Source organism: Thunnus albacares, chromosome 2 (assembly GCF_914725855.1).
Source record: "Thunnus albacares chromosome 2, fThuAlb1.1, whole genome shotgun sequence".
In the NCBI taxonomy this organism is placed as follows: domain Eukaryota; kingdom Metazoa; phylum Chordata; class Actinopteri; order Scombriformes; family Scombridae; genus Thunnus; species Thunnus albacares.
In genome coordinates, this window is record NC_058107.1 from 28,976,161 (window position 1) to 29,001,451 (window position 25,291).

The 25,291-nt window shown below is 40.4% G+C and overlaps 1 protein-coding gene and 1 long non-coding RNA gene across 3 annotated transcripts in view; both read right to left on the bottom strand.

Moving 5' to 3' along the window:
* Positions 1 to 25,291, bottom strand: part of LOC122965403 — a 29,101-nt gene that overhangs the window by 1,537 nt on the left and 2,273 nt on the right. The window lies entirely within an intron of this gene.
* On the bottom strand, positions 231 to 24,986 carry gak (cyclin G associated kinase). 2 transcript variants are annotated; one of them, XM_044329442.1, is made up of 30 exons: positions 24,650 to 24,986; positions 19,266 to 19,327; positions 19,071 to 19,130; positions 17,911 to 18,025; positions 17,227 to 17,369; positions 16,880 to 17,005; positions 16,010 to 16,099; positions 15,354 to 15,489; positions 14,808 to 14,920; positions 12,401 to 12,479; positions 10,316 to 10,433; positions 9,445 to 9,453; positions 8,215 to 8,264; positions 7,746 to 7,894; positions 7,407 to 7,529; positions 7,181 to 7,314; positions 6,838 to 7,032; positions 6,616 to 6,733; positions 6,308 to 6,387; positions 5,961 to 6,154; positions 5,591 to 5,752; positions 5,187 to 5,353; positions 4,742 to 5,006; positions 4,459 to 4,650; positions 4,080 to 4,217; positions 3,808 to 3,894; positions 2,573 to 2,866; positions 2,206 to 2,354; positions 1,689 to 1,865; positions 231 to 1,037 (listed from the first exon to the last, which is right to left on the bottom strand). In XM_044329442.1, the coding sequence occupies exons 1-30, from the start codon at positions 24,789 to 24,791 to the stop codon at positions 936 to 938; spliced, it is 3,969 nt and encodes a 1,322-aa protein (XP_044185377.1). In that variant the 5' UTR covers positions 24,792 to 24,986; the 3' UTR covers positions 231 to 935. The 2 variants fall into 2 exon arrangements, with proteins under 2 accessions (XP_044185377.1, XP_044185388.1); XM_044329453.1 differs by lacking the exon at positions 9,445 to 9,453.

Genomic DNA, 25,291 nt, shown 5'->3' on the forward strand with positions numbered 1-25,291 from the left:
GGCTGTTTAAGATGCAGGTTTTAACATCAGTCTGAGGAGTATGTGTGTGTGTGTATGTAGCAATAACTGCAATGGTAAAAGCAGCACTAGTAGTGTTCAGCAGGCAACTGTCCTAAGAGTTGGCCTGTTTGTTTTTCTGGAGAGGAAATGGTTCAAGAACAAACCCGACCGAGTGTTACCCCGAAAAGTTTTTTTTTTTTTTTGCCCATCGATATGTTCCAAGATTCACTGGCCAATGTTTTTTTTTTTTTTGAGGCGACAAAGCTTAAAAATTTGACCTTCAAATTAAGTTTTGCAGACTCTCATGTTGGCTGGCATGCAAAAAATGTAAAGCCATTTTTTTTTTTTTTTTTTTTTTTTTAAACCAGTCAGCTAAATGACTGGTTGTTTGCAACAGTGACAGGCACGAATAACAAACTTACCAGCCATAGCCAAAATTTACTGGCATTTTGTTACTGAGGGTCATCAAATCTTTTCATCTGTATATCACTGTCATGATAATCACCTTGGTTATTTTTAAAGTCCTTGTATCATCTGATTTTCTTCTCGTTTTGTCTTCTTCGTGTGATTGTCACCCATTCCTCCCTCCTGATGTTTGCAGCACCACTCAGGCAGTCGTACAGGTAGGCAGTGAGTTTAAGAACGATTACAATGTTTATTACTGACTGTTTATGAGCCAGTGAGGAAATTTTCACTACAGCCAGGCATGAGGCAAAAATGTCTTTTTCCTTGACTATAGAAACAGATGAAAGTAAAGAAGGAAGAAGGGAGTGAAGGGAATGGTAGAGAGGACACCTCTCAGAGGCTCTGCGCCCCCAAAGGCCCAATGTGGGCTCAGTCCTGTCCAATCTGGCCCAGGCTAACCCTTGTTTGGTTAGGCCAAATCCAGTCCGGTCCGGTCTGGTCTGGTCTAGCTGGGATCCAGACCAGGGGTTTCAGAAGAGTGCTTTGGATCCCTGGTTTTCGAACTCTGACCAGGCGTCGTTCAGTTCCATGAAGATCATCTTAGCGTAATGTTCATAAGGCTGGCCTGTTGCCTGCAGAAAGAGAAACATAACATAAGGGGAAAGCAAAAATGTGTATAAGTAAAGAAGAAAGAAGATTCGAGATGAACAAACAGTATTAAAATGCATGCTAATATATATTATATTATATTTTATCTTTCTATTTCTGCTTTATTTTACGATTTTCTGTTAATTTGCCAGGATGTAAAAGTTCATTTTTAGGACATTTTACAGAGTGTGGTGCAATTTGTTACAATTTATAAGAAAAAACAGAAACAAGACTAGGTTAAAACCTAGTATATGGTTGGACCGTGTATGAGGGCTTTTAATTTGAAATGGATACAGGAAGTGGCGGCATTCGGCTGAACAATGGTGTAACTTCATCACTCAGTCAATCAGTCAGGGACAGACACTGGCATTTGCAGGGCTGGCCCTGCTGTTGCGGTCCAGCCAAAAAGTTTTGTTGGTCAGTGCACACTCAGTATTTATGGATTCATATGTTGTTGTTAATATGCAAAGAATCTTAATAAATTAGACTAATGACAGTTCTTTAATTGACAGAGGATCCTCAGTTTTTATTGTGTAGTTTTGTGTGTCAAACTCGACATAAGCATAGATTATTGTTTGATTGATTAGATTATTGTTGTTTGAAATGCAACATTCAGGCAGCGTATTATACCGTACCTTATCTGGATGGACGACCAGCACAGCCTTCCTGTAGTACTTCTTCACCTGGTCGGGTGTCACCAGGTCAGCCATCCCCACGGGCTTCCAGCGAGTTTCACCTTCCCACAGCACTGTGTGCAGAGTTGACAGCAACGCTCGGATATTTCGCTCCTTTCCCTCGATCCAGTCCAAAATCTACAGCAATGAAATAGAAAAAGACAGCAACACTGGTCACACCTTTGAGGTAAACCTCAATGTCACGATCCAAAAGCTTGTCAGCTATGTGTAACTTATAAGCCCTTTTAAAAGGCTCCTATGGTTCAGAAGTCACATTTTATTCCAGTGAAATCTTCATGTGCATTTAGGGAAAGCACACTTCACTTCACTGGACAAAGTTCTCACTAACTGAGACTTTTAATATACTGTATTTACTTAAGTGTGTGGTCAATATTGCAACATTCATCAACTCGAGAATAGTGAGTGTGCCTGGTTTGGTGTACAAGCTATCTGTTCACATATGCATTGAGTTGGTTACCTGTAATTTAAGTGGATCCATGTCTTTTGTGATCTCCTGTCTCCTCATTTCAGCGATGGTTCTCGGTCCTTTTTTATCAGGCTTGGAGGAAAAACCCTGAGTTGACAGCAGGTCCCCGAAATCATCCTCCTTTACCTTCGGCTTTGGGCCTGCGTGACAACACAGCACAGAAAACATTTGGCTTTGATTTCCAAGAACACCATAAAGATAATGTGACTCCTTTCATACAGAAATATTACTAATTTTTTGGTAACTTTAACATTTCTAAGTTCCATTTTTAGAAGCTTTTGAATTCCCGCAGCTTATTGGCCACTGTGAATCGCTATCTAGGGTAATAAATCCTTCCCTTCTACTCAGTTTCTCTTACCGAATCCAGGTCCACGAACTCCTCTCTCCTCCCTGCCTCCGATGACACTGGAGAAGTTGAGGTTGTAGTTTGGTTTGTTGGGCTGTGCAGCTGCAGGCTGGGATGTTGATGTTACTGGTGCTTTGGGTGCAGACCCAGACCCAGACATCCAGGGTTTGGTCTGGGCTGAGGAGGGTCTTCCAGACTGCCAGGGCTGAGCTTGAGTCTTAGCAGAGGAAGAAGAGGAGGAGGAGGAGGAGGAGGAGGAAGAAGGTGCCTTTGAAGAAGCCTTGGAGAAATTACTGCTAGAAGAACCTGGAAGAAACATGGAGGAATTATCAGTTAGCAATCCGTCCATCACTTTAAGTGGCATGGGAGGTAGGGCTGTACGATATGTATCCCATTATAGGTAATTTCATATCCCAATAACGATACATATTCTGATATAGCACATTTTCTGTAAATTCAATGAATAAAAAGCACCCGCCCCGCTCCCCTGTCTGTCCATCCTTTGCACGGATTAAATCTAATTCTTAATCTAACTCTTCTTGGCTTTTTACTCGCAAAGTTTTTATTGCACTTATAGTAATGTAACGAGTGTAGTTTTCATCAACTCGAGTACTTCACTGGGTTCACTGTCTCTCCTCTGCTGCGCTGCACAACGGAGGTCTCAGCCCTGCCCGCAGTGAACCATAGAGGGCAGAGGAAACTAGCACGATCATAAATGACAGCAAAACGCAGTAGAGACTCTCACACTGAGCTGAAATGAAACGAGTGCACATATATTAGGTAAATAATGTAAATAAACATAGTCTCTACTGTGTTTTACTGTCATTTATAGTCGCCGTCGTGCTGCTTCTCTCTTTAATGCTCTTTCTTAGTGCGGGCAGGTCTGAGCCCCCTGTGTGTGTAGCATAGCAGAGGAGAGACAGCCGTGGAGAGTTGACGACAACTACATTCATTACATTACTGTAAGTGCTGTACTGTAAATGAAAGCTTCGCAAGTAAAAAGCCAAGAGTAATTTATGAATGTAATCCATGCAATAGATGGACGGAGTCCAAATGACAAAAAATACTGTCGTAAAGAGTGTGATTTGTGACAAAACGAAATAAATGATAGAGTGTAATACGATATATGTGATATATTGTCACATCAACCAGCCCTAATGGGAGGTATTTTAGCTTTCTAGATAACTGCTTGTGGTCGGTACAGGAGCACCATTACAGATGACTGGATACCTCACTAGTCCTCTTACCTGGTAAATTGGAGCCCAGGTTTCCTAAGTCGGCAAAAGGATCGAAGGTCTGAGACTTGGCCTTCGACATAGATGACGCACCAGAAGCTACAAACACACAAATAAAAGTCAGTAATTTAGAAATTGAACTGAATTTATTTTACTTTAGCCTCTCTGCAAATTTACAAGACTGTCTTGGTGACACTGAGTGCACAAAATACATTATTACAAAAAGAGAATTCATACAGTACATTTTCAGCATTCAGTTACAAACATAATGTTCCTCCACCTACCTGTGTTGGTGTAAGTGGGTTTGCTGGCAGTGGAGCTCATGCCAGCAGATGTGCCAGCTGCCCAGCTGTCCCAACCACCCAGCAGGTCTGGTTGACTGGCTGATGAGGTCATCTTAGGAGCATCATTCACTAGCTTATCTGTTAAAACAAAAACACCCAAAACATCCACAGTCAGGTTTGGTTACCAACAACCACCATCTGCTTCAAATGTCAGGCAAGGGAGGAATGTGTCTCCCACTTTAGTACTTCCAAATAAGAGGATGGTTTCTACAGAAAAACTGAAGTTTTAAGATACTGTAAAGCCTTTGTTGCTGGAAGAAGATGTGTGTAACCCGTCATTCAGGGAAGTCACAGTAGTTATCTAAACCGATTTACTTACTGAGGTTGAAGAGGCTGGTGTTGGCAGGGGTGGGGTTACTGTGAGCTGAACTAAACCCACTGGTAGCAGAACTATCAGAACCCAACAAGTCTCCAAACAGGTCCGGCCCGGACGCCTGACGAGACGAACCCACACTGGAGCCAATGCCAGAGCCAGACCCCATCCCAAATGGATCGAACAGGTCGCCCATGGCTGCAGCACAGACACAACAAAGGAGAAAAGATACATTAAAGATGTTTTTTCATTTTAATGCAATCAGCATGTATAAAGCCTCAAGCCTTACGTTTTGAGTCTGGTGTGGCCCCGCTTGGTGCCCCGCTGAAGAACAAGTCTTCCTGCACCGCTCCTGTCTGCCCAGCAGGGGGTGCAAACAGGTCATTGAGGAGGTCGCTGTTGCTGGAGGCGGCTTTCAGACCTCCCTGGGCTCCTTGATGAGGAGCGGCAGAGGAAGATGATGAGGACACTGCAGGAGGTTCAGAGTCAGTGTTCAACCCCAAGAGGTCAGCTGTGTCACCGACAGGAGAGTCCTGGACTGCAGGAGTGGAGTTCTGCAAGGAGAGACGGACACAAAGAGATGATGCACATATGAATAAAAGGATAGAGGATTTAAGAAAATTACGCATTTTGGCTCTGTTTCATAATCCTGTCAAGATGCATGATAAATACATATAAAGTCATACAGTCTTCATGCCAGTATTGATCAGCCATTTTAGTTTGGTAGTTCCTACCTGGAAATCTGCATCAAACAGTGGTTCGCTGGGGTCTCGTGACAGTGGCTCCCCACTGGGAGCAGAATAAGAGTAGGACTCTCCTTCTGATTGATCACTCAGGTCCTCTTGGTCATTCAGGGATCCTCCTCCTTGACTGTCTGAGGCATCCTGAGGGCTTCCCACATCTTCAAATACAAGAAGAGGCAAATCAATGGAGGTCTTAGGGCACTTGATGTTACTTTGCAATCAGTCAGTGAGGGGGCCGTGATAAATCAAGTGGTTGGAAAATGTTTAAAATTAAGACAGGTTACAAAATAAGAGGTACACTCTCCTACATCAGAAAGGATTATAACCAGAATTCGATGGCTGCACTGAGCAAAATCTACATGATTTTACCAAAGGTTCTTATAATTAGACTATACCTTCCCAATCCAGTGTCTGGAAGAAGTTGTTGGCGTTGGTATCGGTGCTCACAGGAGACTCTGGATCTGTAGCGTTGGAGCTTTCTGGAGTCTGTGCTGGCTGGGGCATCTCTGAGTCATAAAATGCAGAGGAACCTGGCTGACGAGGCAGTTCGGGTTTACCTGCATTATGAATATTTAGAGTTTAGTTCATCTGCACTGAGTCAGAAAAGAAGTTGGAAAGACATTCTTCCAAGGAGCTTACAGGCAGCAAATTTGTAAGCTCCTTGGCCTGCTCTGGCTAAGCTAAGCAATGCAACATGCTAACACCCATCCCAAGCTGCCAAAAAAAAGAATTTATAATGTAAATTTTGTTATGCATGCCACCTACCAAATTTGCTGAGGATCTCCTGCTGTTCATCACGAGAGGAGAAAAGGATTTTGGGGTTGAGGCCCTTGGTTTGGAAGCCCTCCCATGGAGGGGACTTGGTGCTGGGTCTATCCCTGGGTTCCACCTCAATGTCCAAGTTGACCTGGAACAAGTCTGGGTACTTCTCCTGAATGTCACAGGCATCAAGGTCATACCTGACAGGAGAACAAAGAGAAAGAAGAATATATTAAGTTTTTTAAAGAATAATAAACCTGTTGTACCTGATGTTATTGCACAGGGAATATTAAGTTTTATGCTTTGAATGAAGATGATGATGATGATTAGGTTATGATGATTAGATTATGTACTTGGCAAACTTGACAGTGGTCGCATTTCTGGGGACAAAGCCTGTGTGGAACTGGATCTGAAACATCTTCATGGATGCCATCTGAAACAGAACAACAAAGAAATTAAAATGCATGTTTTGTTGATATTCTTTAGTGTTTTATTTGCATCTAGTCTTAAACTCACTTTGCTTTCATGTCATTTAACTCATACACCTGATATCCTGAGTAACTAACAGGGTTTATATTTATAACAGTTGATCTCTTGTGTTTTTGGAGAATCAATTCCAGTCAAACTGTGTGTGTGTGTGTGTGTGTGTATATACACACACCTTGGCCTGTAGACGTCCTCCCAGTGTAGATCTTGCATGATAGATCACCACCAGTACATCTCCTTGGACTGTCACATTCAGGGGAATCTCCGCTCTCCCATCCTCTATCTTAAAATCCCTGAAAAAAACAAAAGAGAATGAGAGAATAAATTAAATAGTAACATTTTTTAGTGTTTTTATCAAGAGACAGCTGACGGGCATCCTTGTGTGCCTAAACCTTACTTCATCCTGTCGTACTCCTGTGATGTGGTGAGGACTCTCTCGTCCCCAACATAAACTTCGCAGAATGGCCTGCACCCATTACGCTGCTTGTTGAACAGCGGCACAGGTGTCATGACGATGGAGCGGATAATTATGGGCTTGCTGTGGGGGATGATGGGCTCCTCTGCCATCATGTCACACATATACTCTATGTACCTGACAATCAAAATAAAGATGACAATTATGTAATGTTTAATAGTTTTTGTAAAGCAATTAACATTTTTGGCTTAAAATATTATCAACTTCAAGATTCTACAATCAAATCTATCTATCTATCTAACTATCTGTGTATGTGTGTGTATACCTCTTGTGTGAGGGGGCTATGCCAGGTGGGCATCGTTTCATGGAGAACATGTAGACAGCAGCCTCAGCTGTGGTGAAAAGACGACAGAAACACAGAAAGGAGCACACAGCCACCGCTGATGCTGCCCTGCCGTCCTACAGACAGAAACAGTGAAGGTAAATTAAAAGGTGACATTGTTATGTACTCATGTCTCAACCTTGACTTTGCTGTAGAAGAGGCTACATACCAGACAGTGTACTATACAGATGTTCCTCTGGTCCTGTTTGAGCCATAGATGCATGTTCTTACATACACTGTAGAGACTGCGGAGGTTGGGGGCACGACGCACCTGCCATTTACACTCTGAAACCTACACACAAAAACATGCACATGAATACGACAAGTGCAAAAATAACCCGTGGCAATAAACAAATGTGTTGACATTGTGATTGTTCAGAGTCAACAAACTATCCAGTCAAGCCATAATCTTCCTGCAGTGAGATGATGGTTTTTGCTTATGTCCCACTCTGACACACATTGACTTGTCAAAAAAAAGCACGCGCACACGCACACACACACTTCATACCCTGTTGTGGAATCGAGAAGGCCTGTATGATCGTTTGGAGAGGTTGTAGACGGCATAGTGGCCGGCATGACGTGAATCCAAGAACAGACGGACGTCCTCTATGTTGTTCTTTATTGCAGACTCCACCCCCTCTGCTGGGAAAGACATGACTACACACACAGACACACACAGACACAGACACACACACATTTAACTATTACAACAAATGTTTGTTTCCTTGAAATGTTAAACACTAACTGTGAAATCATTTAGCATCACCTTCACTTAAGCAGATGTCTGCATGGGATTACCTCTGATGTCATTCATTTTCATTATGCAATATTCATGAATGACATTTGATGATAACCTTTATTTATAAAGGATTTTTTTCCAAAACAATGGTGCAAAGTGCCCTACAAAAATGAAAATAATGCAGAAAGGTTTTAAAAGATGATACAGCATTGAGCTCTAAGGAGGGTATTATGCCTACCTGCTATTCTGGAGGTGATATATGAAATATCCAGGTCCCCTTTGGCATAGCTGTAAGAGAAATTACAAGTGCACTTGTAAAAGCAGTGAGTAGAAAACATAGTAGGAAGACCAAAATATAGGTCACAACAAAAAGCAATTAGGATGGGTGACTAAGGTTTAGGAACCTGCACAAATGCATTACTTAAAAAAAGCTTTGTAACAAGCTGGTTCAGAGACAATATGACTCTGGTTTATATCACTCAGAAAATGTGTGTAGTTTAATGAGCTGAGATGGAGAAGTTCATGAACGATTCCTGAATGGGAATCTCTGTCAGGGTTTTAAAAAAAAACAGTCCAACCAAATTTGGTTCTAAGCAAGGAAGTCCACAAATGACGAGTCATTCTTGGCACTCTGACGTGAAATGTGCATGGCAGGTGCTTGTTGTCACCCAGGAGGAACATTACCAACAATAACTCCTCTCTGTTATTGTCTTACATGTGGAAAATGGGTGTAGAACGTGGGCTGTATTGGATTATACAGCAAAATAAATCACCTTGGAACAATGACAACAGCAAAAACAGTACAACATGATTCCCATTGTATATTAAAATTTAGTACACACAAACAAACTGTAGGGCAAGCAAAGACGTTGATCTATCTATGCTGGTGACACTCAGTTTTATCTATGTTGGTTAGGGCACACATGATGCTGGTTAAGACACAGAATTAGCTGGAATTGTGGTTTAGTATGCAGTGGAGCCATGATAAAACCTTTTATCTACCATTCATCCATTTATTCACTCACACACTTATTGATTCATTCATTCAGTCTGTTTTAGATTACCACTTCCAGAATTACACCAAGTTGTCTAATAAGGGCAATTAAATTCAACATTTTTAATGTTGCTGGTTTAATTTTGACTCTTTGAGGATTATTACATTTTTGCACTGTGGTATTTTTGTATTGACATTATAAAGACCGTAGGTGCTGCGTTGAAAGGCCAACTTATCGTTGTTCGCTGGTGTCATTTTCCAATCATTTGACCCTTCTGCTTACTCTGATTAAGTGTCCATTCATGACATTCATGTACATATTGAATGAGTGATGTTAGGGTCAGCAAGCTGTGATGACAAACGCAACACAGGAAAAGGCTTAGTAGGGTTTTTTTTTCTCTTCTAAATCAAACACAAACTACAGGTACACACAGAGTGGTGTATGAGCGGTGCACTTCACCGACCCATATTTACCTTGGGTTGCTAGGTGATGGACACATAGTGGGACCATGAGGGATTTGGACAGAGAAAAGAAACAACAAAAAATAAACAAAACAACCAAACAAATGGAACAAACTGATGACAGATTAACAAAATGAAACATCTAATTTTAACGGATAAAATTGCTATAAAAAGGAACACTTTGCCAATTGTCAACCCATTTATATCAGTCACAGAGGCCATCGCTGTCTGTGACGTCCACAATTAGTGTCAATAACTTCTGTATCGTCACTGAATACTGCAGCCAGGTGTAGCAGCCTTACTCACACCATGCACTGATTAATTCTGATAAGGAGTGATTAGCTGAAGTAAGTTTTTCTCTTCACATTGGAGAATCATAACTGCAAAGTCTGCCATTAGAGTGGAGAACCACATTTCAGTTGCAGCAAAATGTTTGCTTAAAAGGTAAATCTGGGGGCAGGGTGGGTATGAATATGCATGAGCACAGACAACTTGCAGGTGTAAAATCAACTACATTTAGTTTATCTTAATGCAACTGTAATGATTCTTTTACTGTGATCTATGACTGTTTACCATGGCAAGCATGGACCATAATGTCAGTCATATTAAGTAAGCTTATGTGAAGTTACAGTAGCACAAAATGTGAAAAGTTAAACTGAATGTTCAGCCAACTTTCCAATGGTTAACATACATAAACATAATGGGAATTGTGAGACCAAAACAAGTCCATGTTACAGCAAATGAGGAAAAGACAAAATAAAACACAAACAGTGCTAGCTGATCGGTAATAACAAATAAGATTAACTGATAAGTATACGACTGAAAATGGAATATGAACAATGTACCAAAGGAGAATCGTGGTAACGAAGCTGCAGCAACTTACCTGGCTACTGACTGGATGACCTTTGAGGAAGTGTCCTTTATGTTGGTCAGGAAACGTTCTGTTCCTCCTCTTAAGATATCCAGGAGGCCACTGCCGGACTGATCAGGATCATACACGCCTGCAGGCATCATGAGAAAAAAAGAAAAAGGAGAATACTTATAAATTAACGGCTGTTCTCAATATCTTAGTACTGAGGGTCTAAGGATAAATGGTGTTGTATGCTGTATAGATTGTAAAACCCTTTGAAGCAACTTTGCAATTTGAGATTTTGTAATTTTATAAATAAAATCAACTTGACATTTTGTTTGTTACAGAATGAACAGTTTAAGTTGTAATGACAACAAAAGATGTCCTCAACAGAGAATGAATCCTCACATTAAAAACAGTTGCCAAGATTGGTTATATTTCTATTTTTATCTCATGAATGGACCTTATGTCATTAGACTGGGACCAAGGAAGTGCTAAACAAAACGTGTTCTTCTTAGTGTTGACAAAAGATCCTTGATCTTATATATTTATATAGGCTGACAGTCCACTTAACTACAATAAGCATGACACTACTGAAACAAACTCACTTCTTATTTTATACTATCAAAACCTCAGTGTTGTTTATGTCATTACGAGGAGGTTCATTAAATAAGGTCAAAGGGGATTTTTACTCTGATAAACCAGTAAATGCAACTGCTTAAGTCTACAACAGTACTTTTTAACTTAAATTAACAAATGGGTTGGTTGCATTCAACCATGGTGAAGCTGCCTGATGTTGAGATGCAGTTTAAGGTTGTTTGGGAGTCAGAAAGACTCATCATTCATTGCTCAAGTTTGATGGTATGAATGGGCAGGAGACAGCAGCCACACCTCAATGAAAAAAGCAAACATATTCAACCTTTCGACAGATGGTCGACTGGTTGTTCAGAAATCCTCTTAATGGACAGTACACAGCCTGTATGGGTGTTAAGGGTTGTTTGCGTGTAAAAATGGGTAGAAGATAATGAGCTTTTTGCTCATGTAGAGAAAAGTTGCAGATAAACAAAAAAAAGAGTTATATATAAGAGTTATATTTTTATCAAGTAGCTTCAGCTGATGCCCTTAGCCGTCTAATTTGCAGCATAATAAAAACAGATGGGGCTAATTCTTGAGCTTGCATACAAAGACTGTAGTTCAGTCTGTTTATGCACTGTGGGTTGAGAAATCACTACTGGTCATCTGCAAAATGCTTGTATGTGATCTGAGGCTGTGAAGTTTGTTTTCTCTAACAGCCACAGATCATTTGATGGTACTTGCTATTCTACAACAGATTAGGCTCATATAATACAACTCATGAACTGAGTATTTAATATTACAAGCTACAGGTGAGCTCCTTGACCGCAGGTTTACACTCAAGGTCAGCCGAGGTTAGATTAAGATTTTCGATTAGACACTGAATTCTATAACAGGGCTGGTAATTTTGTGGGAGATTTCCACCAAATTGTTTCCAGAGTGGTATATATCAGCACAAAAAGCTTCTCCTGACCACCTAACTGGGTTAAACAAAACTGAACTATTGACTATGGGTCATGAATGGTTGATGCAATTTTGCATGTGTTTATTTTGTGTGTTAGCAGTCGGGTGGTCATAGATTAACTAACAAGATTACAAATTTGCCATGCATGACTTCAAGTGATATGGGTGGTGTCTGGGGGGTGTGGATGTGTGTGTGCAGATGTATTCCTGGCTGATTAGAAGTTAGGGTTTAAAAAAAAAAAAAAAAGAGTAGTTTAATGAAATTAAGAACCTTTTTTCAGTTGCACCTAAAAGGCACAATTTATAAGGCAGTAATTACATGTAGTTATTTTGTTAGTTTGTTTGGGTGCAGCATTAACAATTTTACAGATATGCTGGGGATCCCTTATGGGGTTTACAGGTTGTCCATCAAATTTCACTTTTGGAAGCAGGTTTCCAAAAGTTTCATCCTCCCAATCTACACTGTGAACACTTGAAACAAAGAAATACTATAAGAACCATACACAAACCTGCAACCTCTCTATGAGACACTGTTGTAAACCCATACAGAGCACAACCATCATCATCCGAACAAACTCTTACCCGCATTGTTGTGAACGTTGTGGATCTGGGTGGGCGGCTGGGCTCCGTTGTTGCCAAAACCTCCGTTCTGCTCGAGCAGCTGCAGACATTCATAGCCGTCATACACTGGACGCCAACAGTAGTATGTACTCAACATTGTAACAGGTAGGTCAACCAAAAGAAAGCCAAGTTGACAAAAAACTTTTAAAAAATTTACATATATATGTAAAGCTATTGCAGCGAGGATCTATTATATTTTCCAAGATGTTAAAAACAAAGATATAGCAAAAGAAACAAGCTCAACAGAGAGAGAAGAAAAACATCAGAAAAACAAAGATCTTCCTTAGAAATGAAAAAAAACTTTAAAAAACTTGAAAATGATTTAAAAAAAATGCAAAATTACATCCCTGCAAAGAGTAAAAATAGTGCTTTTTAGACAACAATGGTCAGAGGACCACAAATAGAGGAACAGAGCAGTTATGCAGTAGGTTTTGTCTCCGTCAAAGGAATTTCAAAAACATAGCTACATCGTAACACGTTAAAAATAAAAAATATGATTAATCTCAGACGTGCTAGATAAAATTATTTTCCCCGACGAGAACTGGAGTGTCTGGGTCTGGCAGCCAGACGGCCTCTGCGTCTCTCTTCCTCTCCAGGATGTCTACTGCATTTCCCTCTCAGTATTTCACTTCCATTTCTGTTCCCTTCCTTCACAGGTTTTCTCCTCACACTCCTCTCTGCTCTATCTCACAGTCTGCCTCTCCATATGTCTGTGCAAAAAGCAACAGAGAGAAAGAGGAGGTGGAGAAGTAGGAGGACTGTAATCTCCTTATGTCCAGCAGGGAAACCCCTTCTTAACCCTAATCAGATCAGCGTTCGCCAAATCTTCCTTCATGTTAACACACATTTACCGGCCTTATCAGGATTCAGTTTGGTAAGAAATTGGTTGGGATACAGAATAACTCTGTTCCTCAATTTACTAATTTGTTTCAAGCGATGACATAATCTCAATATAAAACAGATGAATCAGCGCTCTGTAGTACTGATGCACAGGAAATAATTCTTTTTCTAAAGTGTATAAATTCCAAAAAAATGAAGAAGTAGTCAAATATTCACACTATAAATTGTTATAGAAATTTAGTCCAGGATACATACATTGACTAATCCATAAATCAATCAGTCAGACATACATTGCACACCAAAAAAAACATTATGAAACAAAGACCAATCACCTTAAACCTGGAGATTTTTGACATTGAAATCAGCTTTACATAAATCACAACTTTGGCACAGGATTTAGCCATAAGTAGCAGGATTTGTGGATTTGTGGTAAGAATCATCAGAGGCTGTGGCTGCTAAGTTGTCATGGCCAGACACCATGCAGGGTCAAATGCTTTTCTATTCAAAACCCTTGAGTCCAAAATCTTAAATCTGCTCGTGCTGAATAATGGGATGGATTAACCACTGAGGGTGGTAAATGGAAAAAAAAAAAAGTTGCATCTTTTAACTCAAAAATGCTGATTTACAACTGAAGTGTTGATATCTCTTGATGTTTGTTTTTAATTTCTGTCTCACCCCTTCTCCACCTCTGTGTCTCTCTGTCTCTTAGAGCCTATTAGAACCATGCCAGCTGGGAGGAGAGGAGCCTGGGAAAGAATACAGACTCCTTTGTGCCTACTGCGGTGTGTGTGTGTTTGTTGGATGTGAGGCTGAGCAAGTGTAACCACACCAGTAATTTGGGAGCGTTTACGCACACAGCGGAAGAAGCCGTGAGGTTGGCCTGTCAATGGCCTCTTCGTAGGCTGGCAGACACCGAGGATGTGCTTTTTTGTGTCTGAGCCGATCATCATGTTTACTTCAAAATACACTTTGTGACAGTTGTCACCTTCTCAAAACAGATTCCGAAAGCAGAAGCCACTTTAGAAAGTTAGAGATAAGATGAGCTCATGAGTTGCACACTCTTTACTAGGATGGGAAGCCTTTTACCAGAGATGAGAATTATCAGAGAAAGCCCAACAGAGTCAGTTACTAATGTGTCTAATCTATTTTCATTAGGAAGGAGAAACTGCAAGAGGCACCTTCAAACCCAAATCCAGGTGTGCATTTTTCCCCTTGCGTCTTGGCTAAGAGAACAGACTCATTTAACAGCCACAGCCATAGTTTTGCTCCATTTCAGTGGTGATCATTTCTGAAAATCTACTGTTTTATTTTAACCTCAATGAAGAAACCAATGACTTTCACTTCAAGGTACAAGTTTGAAAAACAGCAACAGAACAGGACAGTCAGGGTTAACATGCTAAAGATAGCATGACTACTCGATAGTGAAGATGATTTAGAGAAGTTTTACTGTAGTATCACTTCTCAAATCTAGTACCATAGTATTTCTTTTTTCCACAACAGCACTGAAAACAGTCATGCACACACCTACCTCTGTAATGGGAGACTTTGGGTTGACGTTGCGTGCTGCTGCTATCTCCTGCAGCTGGTTGACCAGCTCCGTAATAGACAGACGTTCCTCTGGGTTCACCTTCAACATGGAACCTGGACAGCAGGAGGAGAGGGAAGAAGAATGTTTAAGTCCAAAGAAAAACTTATTGGTGAAAATGGAAAACAAAGATACGGTATATTGTTTTGACATTAATCCAATGCATAGCAGTCAAGGTGAACATACACAATGATAGATAAAATTGTGTAACCTTTCAAATTTTGATTTTAATTTGCCACTCTTTACAGGGGACAGAGTTTTAAATTATCCACCAGATGGCGCTGTGTAACCTAATGAACCTAGTTCACATATTTAACTTCATTAACTTGCCATGGCATGTCTTTCTACCATTTCTCTATCAACACTACATTTAGCTGGATGGTAAGGGTGACAAGTAAATTTGACTTGTGGGCAAGAAGAGTAGCAGATAAGAGGTATGGAATGGATATATGGACCGACAAGAAAATATCACAGATATGCAGTACGTACGTATGAGGTCGTGATACACAGTGTACTTGACATCGTTCTGAGGGATGGAATATTTCCCGTTAACGATTTGCAGCTTGGCGCCCTCCTCAAATGGGTGCTGCTTGAAACACAACAGGTAGAGGATGCATCCCAAGGCCTGCGCGGGACAGAAGAAAACAATAAAGACGATGCTCGATCAAGAAAGTTTTCTTTATGAACGGAACAGCATTCGAACAACAGAAACACCAAAAATAAACAAAAGAAAATCACGACGACGACTGTCTGTCAGAAGACAATCTGTCGTCTCCAAGCAACTAACAGAGAAAGGGCTAACTAATGTCTGTTAATGACCCGACACAATTAGTTATTGTACACAATAAGGTCAGAGGTCTTCTTTGTGTTTCTGTTGTGTGTGTCTTGGATGAGAAATCTCTGTTATTATTTTACCTTCAGCAAAAACAGCAATTTTATGAAGCCTGAAAATATATTTTCCCAAACTTAAGAGGAAAACATCATTATGTCTCCCTAAAAGAAGGACCATTATCCAGATAACTGTTAACGCAGTCTGCTGATGGTACAAAAATAAATCTCAAACATAACTGGTCCTGGATTGATACTAATGTCTTCACAGTAGCCGACATTGTTGTATAAAAAGAAAAAAAGTTCAAGGGTCTGACCCAGATGTCTTGTTTCTCATTGATAGGGAAGTTGGAGTAGAGATCGATCATCTCCGGGGTTCGGTACGCTGGAGTGGTGTTCCTTGTGATCTACACACAAACAGAAAAAAAGCAGAAACAAATTTAATGTAGAAACTACAACTCTTGGACAGAACAATTGGGGTGTAAAACCAGAGCAGAGTGCCCAGCTGCACCCAGATGTTCTTGGCTCCAACTGAAATGTTCATCCAAGCCATCATTTTTTTTCCCCAGGAAAAACGGATGGAAAGGACACACTGTTACAAGCCTGCTTTTAGAAATATATTATTCAAATTTTAACTTAACAGCCTTCCACTTGAGACTTTCCACCATGAAAAGCTCTTCCCTCAAGCATCTGCTTCGGGCTATTAGGCTGAAAACAGGTTCCTGATGGAGTAGGTTAATAAATTTAGAAACCAGGATCTCTGGTGTCCTTCTTAATGAGGTCATATGTGGCACAGCTCCTGTGTGATTATGGTATAAATATGATTACGCTGATTGATCAATGCTTCCTGGACCTCCAGCCGTTGATTCAATCAAAGGTTTCTGGTTTCTGTCCAACATCATGACATCAGTGCTGCCACTGATCCAGTAGTGCTCTTCAATGGGTTTTTTTCTTTCTCAATTGAAGTGCCCAACTTTCATTGTGAAATTGTAATGAAGATCCAAAGAAAATATCCCACAATATCTTGACTGAATCTATATTTTTAAACTATTTGTGTAAAAAAATGATCATATAAATCATTTCAATATTACTGGAGAGAAAGAAACATTTAAGTTTTAATAATAAATATATCATATAAGCCCTGTTGAGAATACAATAAACTGATGTTTGAGTGTGTGTTTGCGTACCTCGTCCTCCACCATGGACCTCTTCTGTGCCGACCAGCTGTAGTCAGGGTAATGTGACACTGTGGTGGAGCTGCCAAAGTCGCACAGCTTGATGGTGCCCTGGTTACTAATCAAGAGGTTCTCAATCTGCAACATATCAAGACAACACATCAAAAAAAGCAGTGAGGTAACATGTCAATCAATACACATTCAACTTCCGATTAGTAATCATAATAGCAAGTGGTGCTTTAAAATGCAGTGTTTTATTCACATGATGCATATATGTATTCATTCAGGCAGGGGTGCTGCATCGTTCTCCAGCTCTTTGATACATTGTTCACTCATCCAGCTACCAAAGACGGACAAACCTTGAGGTCTCTGTGTATCATCGGGGGCTTCTGTTTGTGCATGTGTTGCACGGCGCGGCACGCCTGGTAGAAGATTTTCAGCACAGTGTCACATGACAGGGGAGCCCTCTGCTCCACCCGCTTTATAAAGTCCACCAGCTGACCTGAGGTAGAAGAGGTAGAAATCAATGAAAACCAATCAGACACAGTTATATCAACCATCAGTGGAAAAGGAACAGCTGCCACTACACTATCACCTTTTTTTTTGTCTGTTCATTATTAGTTATCAGAGAAATTTTGAGAGAATAAGTCAACGTAGATAAAAGAGGAAGCCTTTTATCATACAATAAATACAATACAGTGCTTAATCCGTATGATAGTAAAAGGTGCTTATCACAGCAAACAGTAAAGTCAGCTAAGTAATGAGCTGTCTTGCAAAGCTGAACGAAATCTGCTGAATGAAAACAGTCTGATGTAAATGTCTGACTCAAGGGGAAAGGAAGTAGAGAAGGAAGTAGGCTGCGGATGGGAAAACAGTTTCATCACCAGTGCATTTCAGTAAAAGTTATTGGTCAACGGTGCTGACTATTCAGATTTACTGCACTTTGGTTTGTTGAATGAGTAAGCACTGGTTCAGCAGTGAAGAACAGACAGTGAACAAAGACAGACAAAGAAGTACAAATATAGAGAAAAGTGTGTATTTACCTTTGCACAGCTCGGTGAGGATCAGGAACTCAGCCTGCCCGGTGTCTGACTCCTCCTTGCTGATGGAGGCAGCAGAGCTGAACTGAACCACATTGGGATGACCTGACAGCTTTTTCTGCGGAGCCAGGAGGTCAAGGAACATACGAACACTGCTGTGGTGTCAACCAGGTCCTCAGGTCAGTCATTTCAGAATGTTAAACACAAAGCACTGATCAAGATGTGGGGTTAGAGCCACTTGGATGTAAAATAAAAGTGACTAATCAAAGGATCTTTTCAAAAACTGGCTGGTTAAACAGTGAAAGCAGGTGGAGGTTATGGTTAGGTGAATAGTAACCATAATCTAGGAAGAATACATTGGTGATAGACTTCGTTTTTTATGGACAATTTAAATAAATCAACATAAGTGTCTTTATATTTCTGCCTCATCAGCATTTAAGCCATCAAACATGATGCAAATAATTAACCTCTAAGCCTGCAATGACGCAATAGGAACACAGTACTTCATTTACCAATGCTATGCCTCCACAATGCGCTACACAGCATGAAACAACTATTGCCCAACTGTACAAGAGATGTACCCGCATTTATAGCTTGGTGCCAAAAGGTTTGTACGTTTCCTAAAACTAATTTATTCTAGTTTTTTCTTTTGTTGAAAACCATTTTGTTTCACAAGAAAAAAACCTCCCAAGGGGCACTGAAATACAATGGATGCTTTAGAGTTTAACCTTTATATACACACAAAGCTTTCTTTAAACGATCTTATTTTCCACGGTATGAATAACAAATCCATGACTGAAACCCCGCCGGAATTATTTGTATTCTGTCCTGCTCGTCACTCCTTCCAAAGAAACAAACTAGAGTTCTTTAGAAAACAGTCACAAACTACATTTAGCTCTTAAGGAGAGAACCATGCTGGAATCAGTGCTTTTGAAACCACAATACCATTGTAAAGTTAAGCAATATAAATACATATTACTTCATGTATTGCATATTGTGTGGTGTTGTCTGTAAACTGCAAGTGCTCTAGTAATGACAGTACACTATGCTGGTGGGGCATTCCACAATGGTCAGTCATGGGTTAGAGTTTAACTTGCCTTCTATAATGATCTTAAGAAAAAAAAAAAAAAACTTGAGTCATGGTCTTAGATGATAAAGGATACCATGAAGCAGACTTCCTGTATGATTTCCTTGTTCTTCTCTTCTTCGTTGGACAGCAGCCTCTGAAACAAAAGCAAACACACTCACATCATTGGTTTGTTGCTACTCTGTGGTGACATCTCTGACAAATGTAACAGAAGCTCAATATGTAGGCTGTAAAATGTGTTATTTCCTCAGTGGGTACATGTGTGTCTTACCTTGAGGGCGTAGTCTTTACCGCTGGCCATGTCCTGGGCTTCATACACAAAGGCAAACCCACCTGTGAATGAAAAGACAGAGCAACCAAGACATCATCTACATTGTTCACTGGTCATTACATATACATGAACAGTACTTGAAGGTTCAATACATTGCAGGCATTTTGTGATGCAGTGGTGTAAATTTCTTTAATGGTGCATGTACCATTCTCTCACCGCCCTAACCCGTCTCATTCTCAAGACACAACATATTCTGTGTTGCATTCTGGTCTACTGTGGCTACTGCCCATTAAGAAATTTTCTATGACTGATTTCTTCTTTTATGGTTGTTGTACCACAAAGTAGTGACTGAAAAAGAAGTACATCGTGTGACAACTACTGACACAAAATAAAAAACATACACACTTGATATGTTATGTACAGTATATCGTTGCCCTGTAACAAGGCAACACCAGGGTAGCTGATTTTTATTAGCACTTAAGTGTTTTAGGGTGGATTTTCCATTTTAAGGGGGCAATAACACCAGCGTAGGATACCATACTGATCTCATTCACTCTTAACTTTTGACTCCAGAGAGTACCAAAACCTACAGCAATGCCCTGCTCTTAACACCCACTAACATTCAAACCTGGAATCTGCCGAGTATAACCACAGTCTTATCTGTCGACCACACTGTAGCTTAAAGCTGGAGTGCGGGACTTTTGTCCTCCCCCTTATGGCAGTGAGAGTAAAAGTGGGCGCTCGGCTGTGATTGCATGAAAGAGGCATGCGGCGCGCTCTCATGTGCACCCCAAATGATAGGCACACAGAGAGGGCCGGTAAAATCAGATACATTTTGACGGTCCACCAGCCCAAAAACGTTTTTTCTGATGACCCACCGGGATTTGTCACAGTATGCCCGATAGCCAGTACATACCGGCCGTGACCTACTGGTGTGACTGTAAAATGGTGCATAAATTGTTTTAAGCATCACACAACCCTGCAAAAAGACTCATTTCACCATCGGAATTTGATCCATTTGGTGCTATAACATTTGAAAAGTCCAGAAGAGCTGCACAATTAACAGCCAAACAGCCTGTGTGGGAATATTGTGCCCAATATGAGATTTAAAAACTATGTAGGCTATACTGTGAAATACTGAAAAGATTTATTTGGAAGTGATAGGCTTAATCAGCGTTGTGTGAACTCATTTGGCAAAGGGCTTGAATGCAAAGGACCTTCATTTATATGTAAAAGTTCCGCACTGCAAGAACCACCACAACACAAGCAATCTTTCTGTCACGGATCCACTTTCTGTAGCCTTTAGGTCACTGCAAAAGCCAGTGCTGAATATACAGGTACACCTTTTCACTGAAGGTGTGGCTGAAACTTGATGTGGTGATAATGTGGCCAGTGCTGATGTAATATTCAGCCAGTTATCAGGAGTATCTGCTTTGCCTGGTATCAGAAAACCATACAGCTGGACAGACTGTTCTCACTTAGATGTTCAGTACTACACCGTCCCCATTACAATGTATTTCATGGAACAAATCAGAGCTACAGTATTTAAAGCCCAATCCTTCATAACCATCAGTCTGTGCACTGCCACAGAATTAAAACTGAAACTCTAATTTTCAAGACTTCAAAGCCAGTCTGGCTGGTGGACAAGAACTTTTAGTTTCCAAACCTTTTCGTCAGGTGACTCTATAGGCTCACAAGATGGACTCAGCAAGCCACAGTCCAAACAGGACCGGGGCAAGGTTACCATAGTGATGTGTAAATCAACTACCAGCCTCGCTTTGCTCTGTAAAAATCTGAACGAACACACTCCAGATTCCAATCTTTACATAGAGAAGACTGCCCCGCAGCGTACTGTGCCTCTCCGTTTGCTGGTCCTGTTTTTTTATCTCTGGAATCCAAACCAGCAATCTGCCCCTCACACACACTCATGTCTTTAACATAAAACACTGGTTTTAATACATGTTTAAGCCCATGTGCTACACTTAACACATACTTTACCCCACCGACACATAGCAGGAAGCATAACAGTAAGCTGTCAAAGCAGAGAATCATTTAATGTCCGTTACTGCAACATTTACGTGCAGTATCACTGGTTTTGATTAGAGAATGCTCGCCTTTCCCTGGAGGGATCACGTGTCTTCCTCTGTTTTGTACTGGAATGAGGAGGGACTGAAACCTGAAAGGCTCCATTTCCTTTGCTCGAATTTCCAAGCCGTTCCAAAATAAATACTGAAAATGGGCTTGAAAATCCTTCTTCGGTTAGCCAAACTTATTAAAATCTTGCTAGGGTACAACCTTTGTGCTTGTGTTACATAATTACTGGAATATAAAATGATTGAAGCTCAACTTATCCACTCTAGCTCTGAATAAAGAGACCTCTCTTGTCTATGCTTTCACCCCCTTAGAGGGGGACATGAAAGCCGACAGAGGAAAGGCCAAACAGGTGCCACTGTACCTGAAAAACCTATTTTGTGAAGATACAATCTCTGCCTCACTAACCTGAAGAGGATGATCAAATCTGTGGTTGATACTACTATGATGGCGACCTCAACTAAAGTTTAGACGTACACATCAGAGGAGAGTTGTTTCCAGAACTCAACGTTATTTGGCTACCCAGACGGATTCTTTGAAGTGGAGCAAACATTGCATGATGGTTGGCTATCTGCCCAAGTGGCTGGCACAGAAGACTGAAAAACTAGTCATAGCCCCCCCCCCCCCCCCCCCCCCCAAAAAAAAAGGAACCATCTGGTTACAGCCATCCATTGTATTCCTTTACCAAAGATCTTGGTGAGGGAAACAACAAAGACACCTTTCAAAAACAGCCGGATTAAAGTTTGAAAAGAGCAAAGATTCAGTGTAAAATGATCTTGAGTTACACCATCTGCTACTCTGTCTCTGTTAATCACTCATCAACCAATTATCATGAATGAGGATCTGCTGTAAGTTTTGTTTGGAGAGGAATTGAAACGATCATTTAATAATTTGCTGACACAAAATGAATTGACAACAATTCTAGAAATCAATCAACCGTTTAAGATGTTTATCATAACTGGTTTCAGCTTCTCAAATGTAAGACGTTGCTGCTTTTCTCTGTTTTAGCTAATTGTAAATTGAATACTGTTGTTTGGGACTGTTTATGATCTGATGACCTGAGCTTGGGTTCTATGAAATTACGATGGGCATTTTTCACTGTTTTCTGACATTTTACAGACTGAACAATGAGTTGAAGGAAAAACAAATCAGCATAATAGTTGATAATGAAAACAATCATTGGTTTCAGTTCTATTAGTGATTATTTTCAGCTGAAATGTTTTTTTGACCTGGTTTTCTACTTATAAACTGCAGCTGGGACTGAATCCTTCGAAATGAGTCAGAGAGTTGCATAAAGCGGACTTGGTTGCGGTCAATTACAAAGACAAACGCAGCTCATAGTAAAAACTGTTTCCCTGCATTTAAAGTTATGAAACAATCTGCAGAATTAGTCAACAATTTCCGAGTAGGGTGGACTAAGACTGCTGACATTTTTTTTCAAAAGGCACACACAATACTAGCAGACAAAATGAACCTTGCCAACTTCTCTCACTTTCAATCTGTTTTTTCACCAATTATATTACTTGTTGGTCGGAAGGTCTTAGAGTTGTTACAAATCATACATATATAAAATTCAGCTTATTTTGCCTTTTGATATTTACTTTTTGGGTTATACGGCTGTTGTCAATTATAAGACTAAATTACATAAAAAAGTGTAAGTTTTGCCTGCTGTACCACTGAAGCTATATCATAGATGAGTTCAGTTCTGAACTATTTGTCTGGCAATGCTGAAAAGTTACATCAAGAGCGATGACGTATCAGATTTGACCACTTTTTAACAACTATTTGTGGTTAAATCTGGTTTAACCAGTATTTTTAAACAGACTATATCCAAAATAAAGGTCTACATTAACCATTTATTTAATATCCTCAAGAGATCCTGCTCTCTTCTTTTTTGTTTTTGTTTTGTTTCATTCTTAAACTTCATTGTGTTCTGTATATAAAACACTAATTTCTTTATGTTGACCACCCTGGTACCAATAAAAAAAACAAACGCTCATGTTTTATTATCTTTCCATCTTAGGCTGTTCATTTGTTTCTTTTGCAGCCCTCAGCCAGAATTATCTAAACAAAACATGAAAAAGGAGGGGAGGTATTCTGGCATTGAACCAATTTCTCTCTTGGTGTCACAAGACATAATCTAACCAATGTTAAAGGGTGAGTACACCATTTTTCAAGTCTGTCTTAAAACAATAGTCAGGTGGCCAAATTAATATTGAAATAGGTTTCTCTCGCCATTGTCATTCCTCCTTTTCATATCGGTCCTTAGAAGATCCCTTCATAATGCACTTACAATGTAAGTAATGGAGGCCAAAATCCACAAGCCTCCTTCTGTGCAGAAATGTATTTAAAAGTTTATCTGAAGCGAATGTGAACTTTCAAATTCAAATGAGTTAAATCAGTGTTAGTCTTGTTTACTATAGTCTACTACTCTATTTACTATAGTCCTTTGTTAATATGCTTCCACTGCAGCCCAACAGTGAAACACTGTCTGAGAAAACACAAAGAGGGAATTTTATGCTAAAAAGGCTGTAAATGTGGCAGATAACCACTAACTACTACTGAAGCCTCATATAAGCTTAAGATACTTTTAAATGCTTTTTTGCACAAAATGTGTGCGGACAAACTGTAGATTTTGGCCTCCATCACTTACACAGAAAGTACATTTGAAGGGGATCTTTTAATAGTCAGTATGAACAGAGGGAATGACTACAGCGAGGAAAGCCTCTTTCAGCGTTCATGTGGACACCTGACTGTTGGAAAACTGTGAACCTATCTTTAAAAGCAAAGGATCCTTTTGGACAAGAGACTTGTATTTTAATTCTGCAACTGCGTGCCTTCCTATCCCCTTTATTATGAAGTAACTTGAATCAAACATAACTTGCTGCCAAGGAAGATGACAGGGTTTAAGGTATTTGGCTGTGTGGTTTGGCAGTTGGTGGGGAAGTAAATTGCAGCTTTGAGTATGTACGTGTATCTTGTTGTGACTTACAGCTTAACCAGAATAAATGGTACTGGGCATGCTGAAAGTTAAAGCCTATGCATCACCTTCATGCAACACAATCTAGAAATTGATTTACCGATTGTTAAACACACGGAAATCACATTATTAACTGGTGTTTACTCGGTGACTCATGGCTCTGCACTTGCTAACGCTACTGTCATTGACCACCAATAGAAATAGCTAGATATGTCACAAATGTTAGCATGTTAGCTGGTTCGGCTAGCTAGCCTGCTTAGCCGCACAAGACGTTAACAACAGTATTTCCTCGCAGTGGCACAGCGTCTCTCACCTTCCGCGATCACCCTCTTGATCCTTAGTTTCATGTCACCGAGCTCGACCAGCTGTCCGACGAAGTCATTCTGGTCCCGGCTGGCCGCTCCAGACGAGCCGGGCCCGGCGAGGAAATCCAGCGCCGACTGGAACAGGGACATCTTCTCCTGCGCCCTGCTTCAGGCTCACACAGAAAGACTCCTGAGCTGTGGAAATCCCAGCGGACTCAGCGGATAGACTTTTCGATGGTTAAGTCTGTTATAAAAGTTTGTACTCAAGTGATATTATTCTTTCACTGGAAACAAACATCCCTCTTCCTGCTGCTAGGCTGACGAGAGGCCGCCACCATCACCAGTGCTGACTTCCGTGAGGGGTGATGACGTCAGGACACGATTCAGTCATGTGATGTTGAAAAAACTTACTAAACAAAAAAAAAATCGTGCTTTTTTTAGGAAGTTTGCAAGTTTAAACAAGCTCCAATAAACGGTTTAAAATCAGTACATTCACTCTAATTCTGTACTTAAGTACAATTTTGAGGTACTTGTACTTTACTTGAGTATTTGCATTTTATGCCATTATACTTCCACTCCACTACATTTCAGTGGAACATGATGTACTTTCTACTCCACTACATTTATTGGACAACTTTAGTTACTTTTGA

Excerpts from the sequence above, each read along its gene's own strand:
- gak (XM_044329442.1), bottom strand. The coding sequence starts at position 24,791 with ATGTCCCTGTTCCAGTCGGCGCTGGATTTCCTCGCCGGGCCCGGCTCG. Across the intron at positions 7,033-7,180 it reads ATAGCCCCCTCACACAAGAG|GTACATAGAGTATATGTGTG; the intron begins GTATACACACAC and ends TTTGATTGTCAG. Across the intron at positions 5,007-5,186 it reads TGTTTGATGCAGATTTCCAG|AACTCCACTCCTGCAGTCCA; the intron begins GTAGGAACTACC and ends CTCTCCTTGCAG.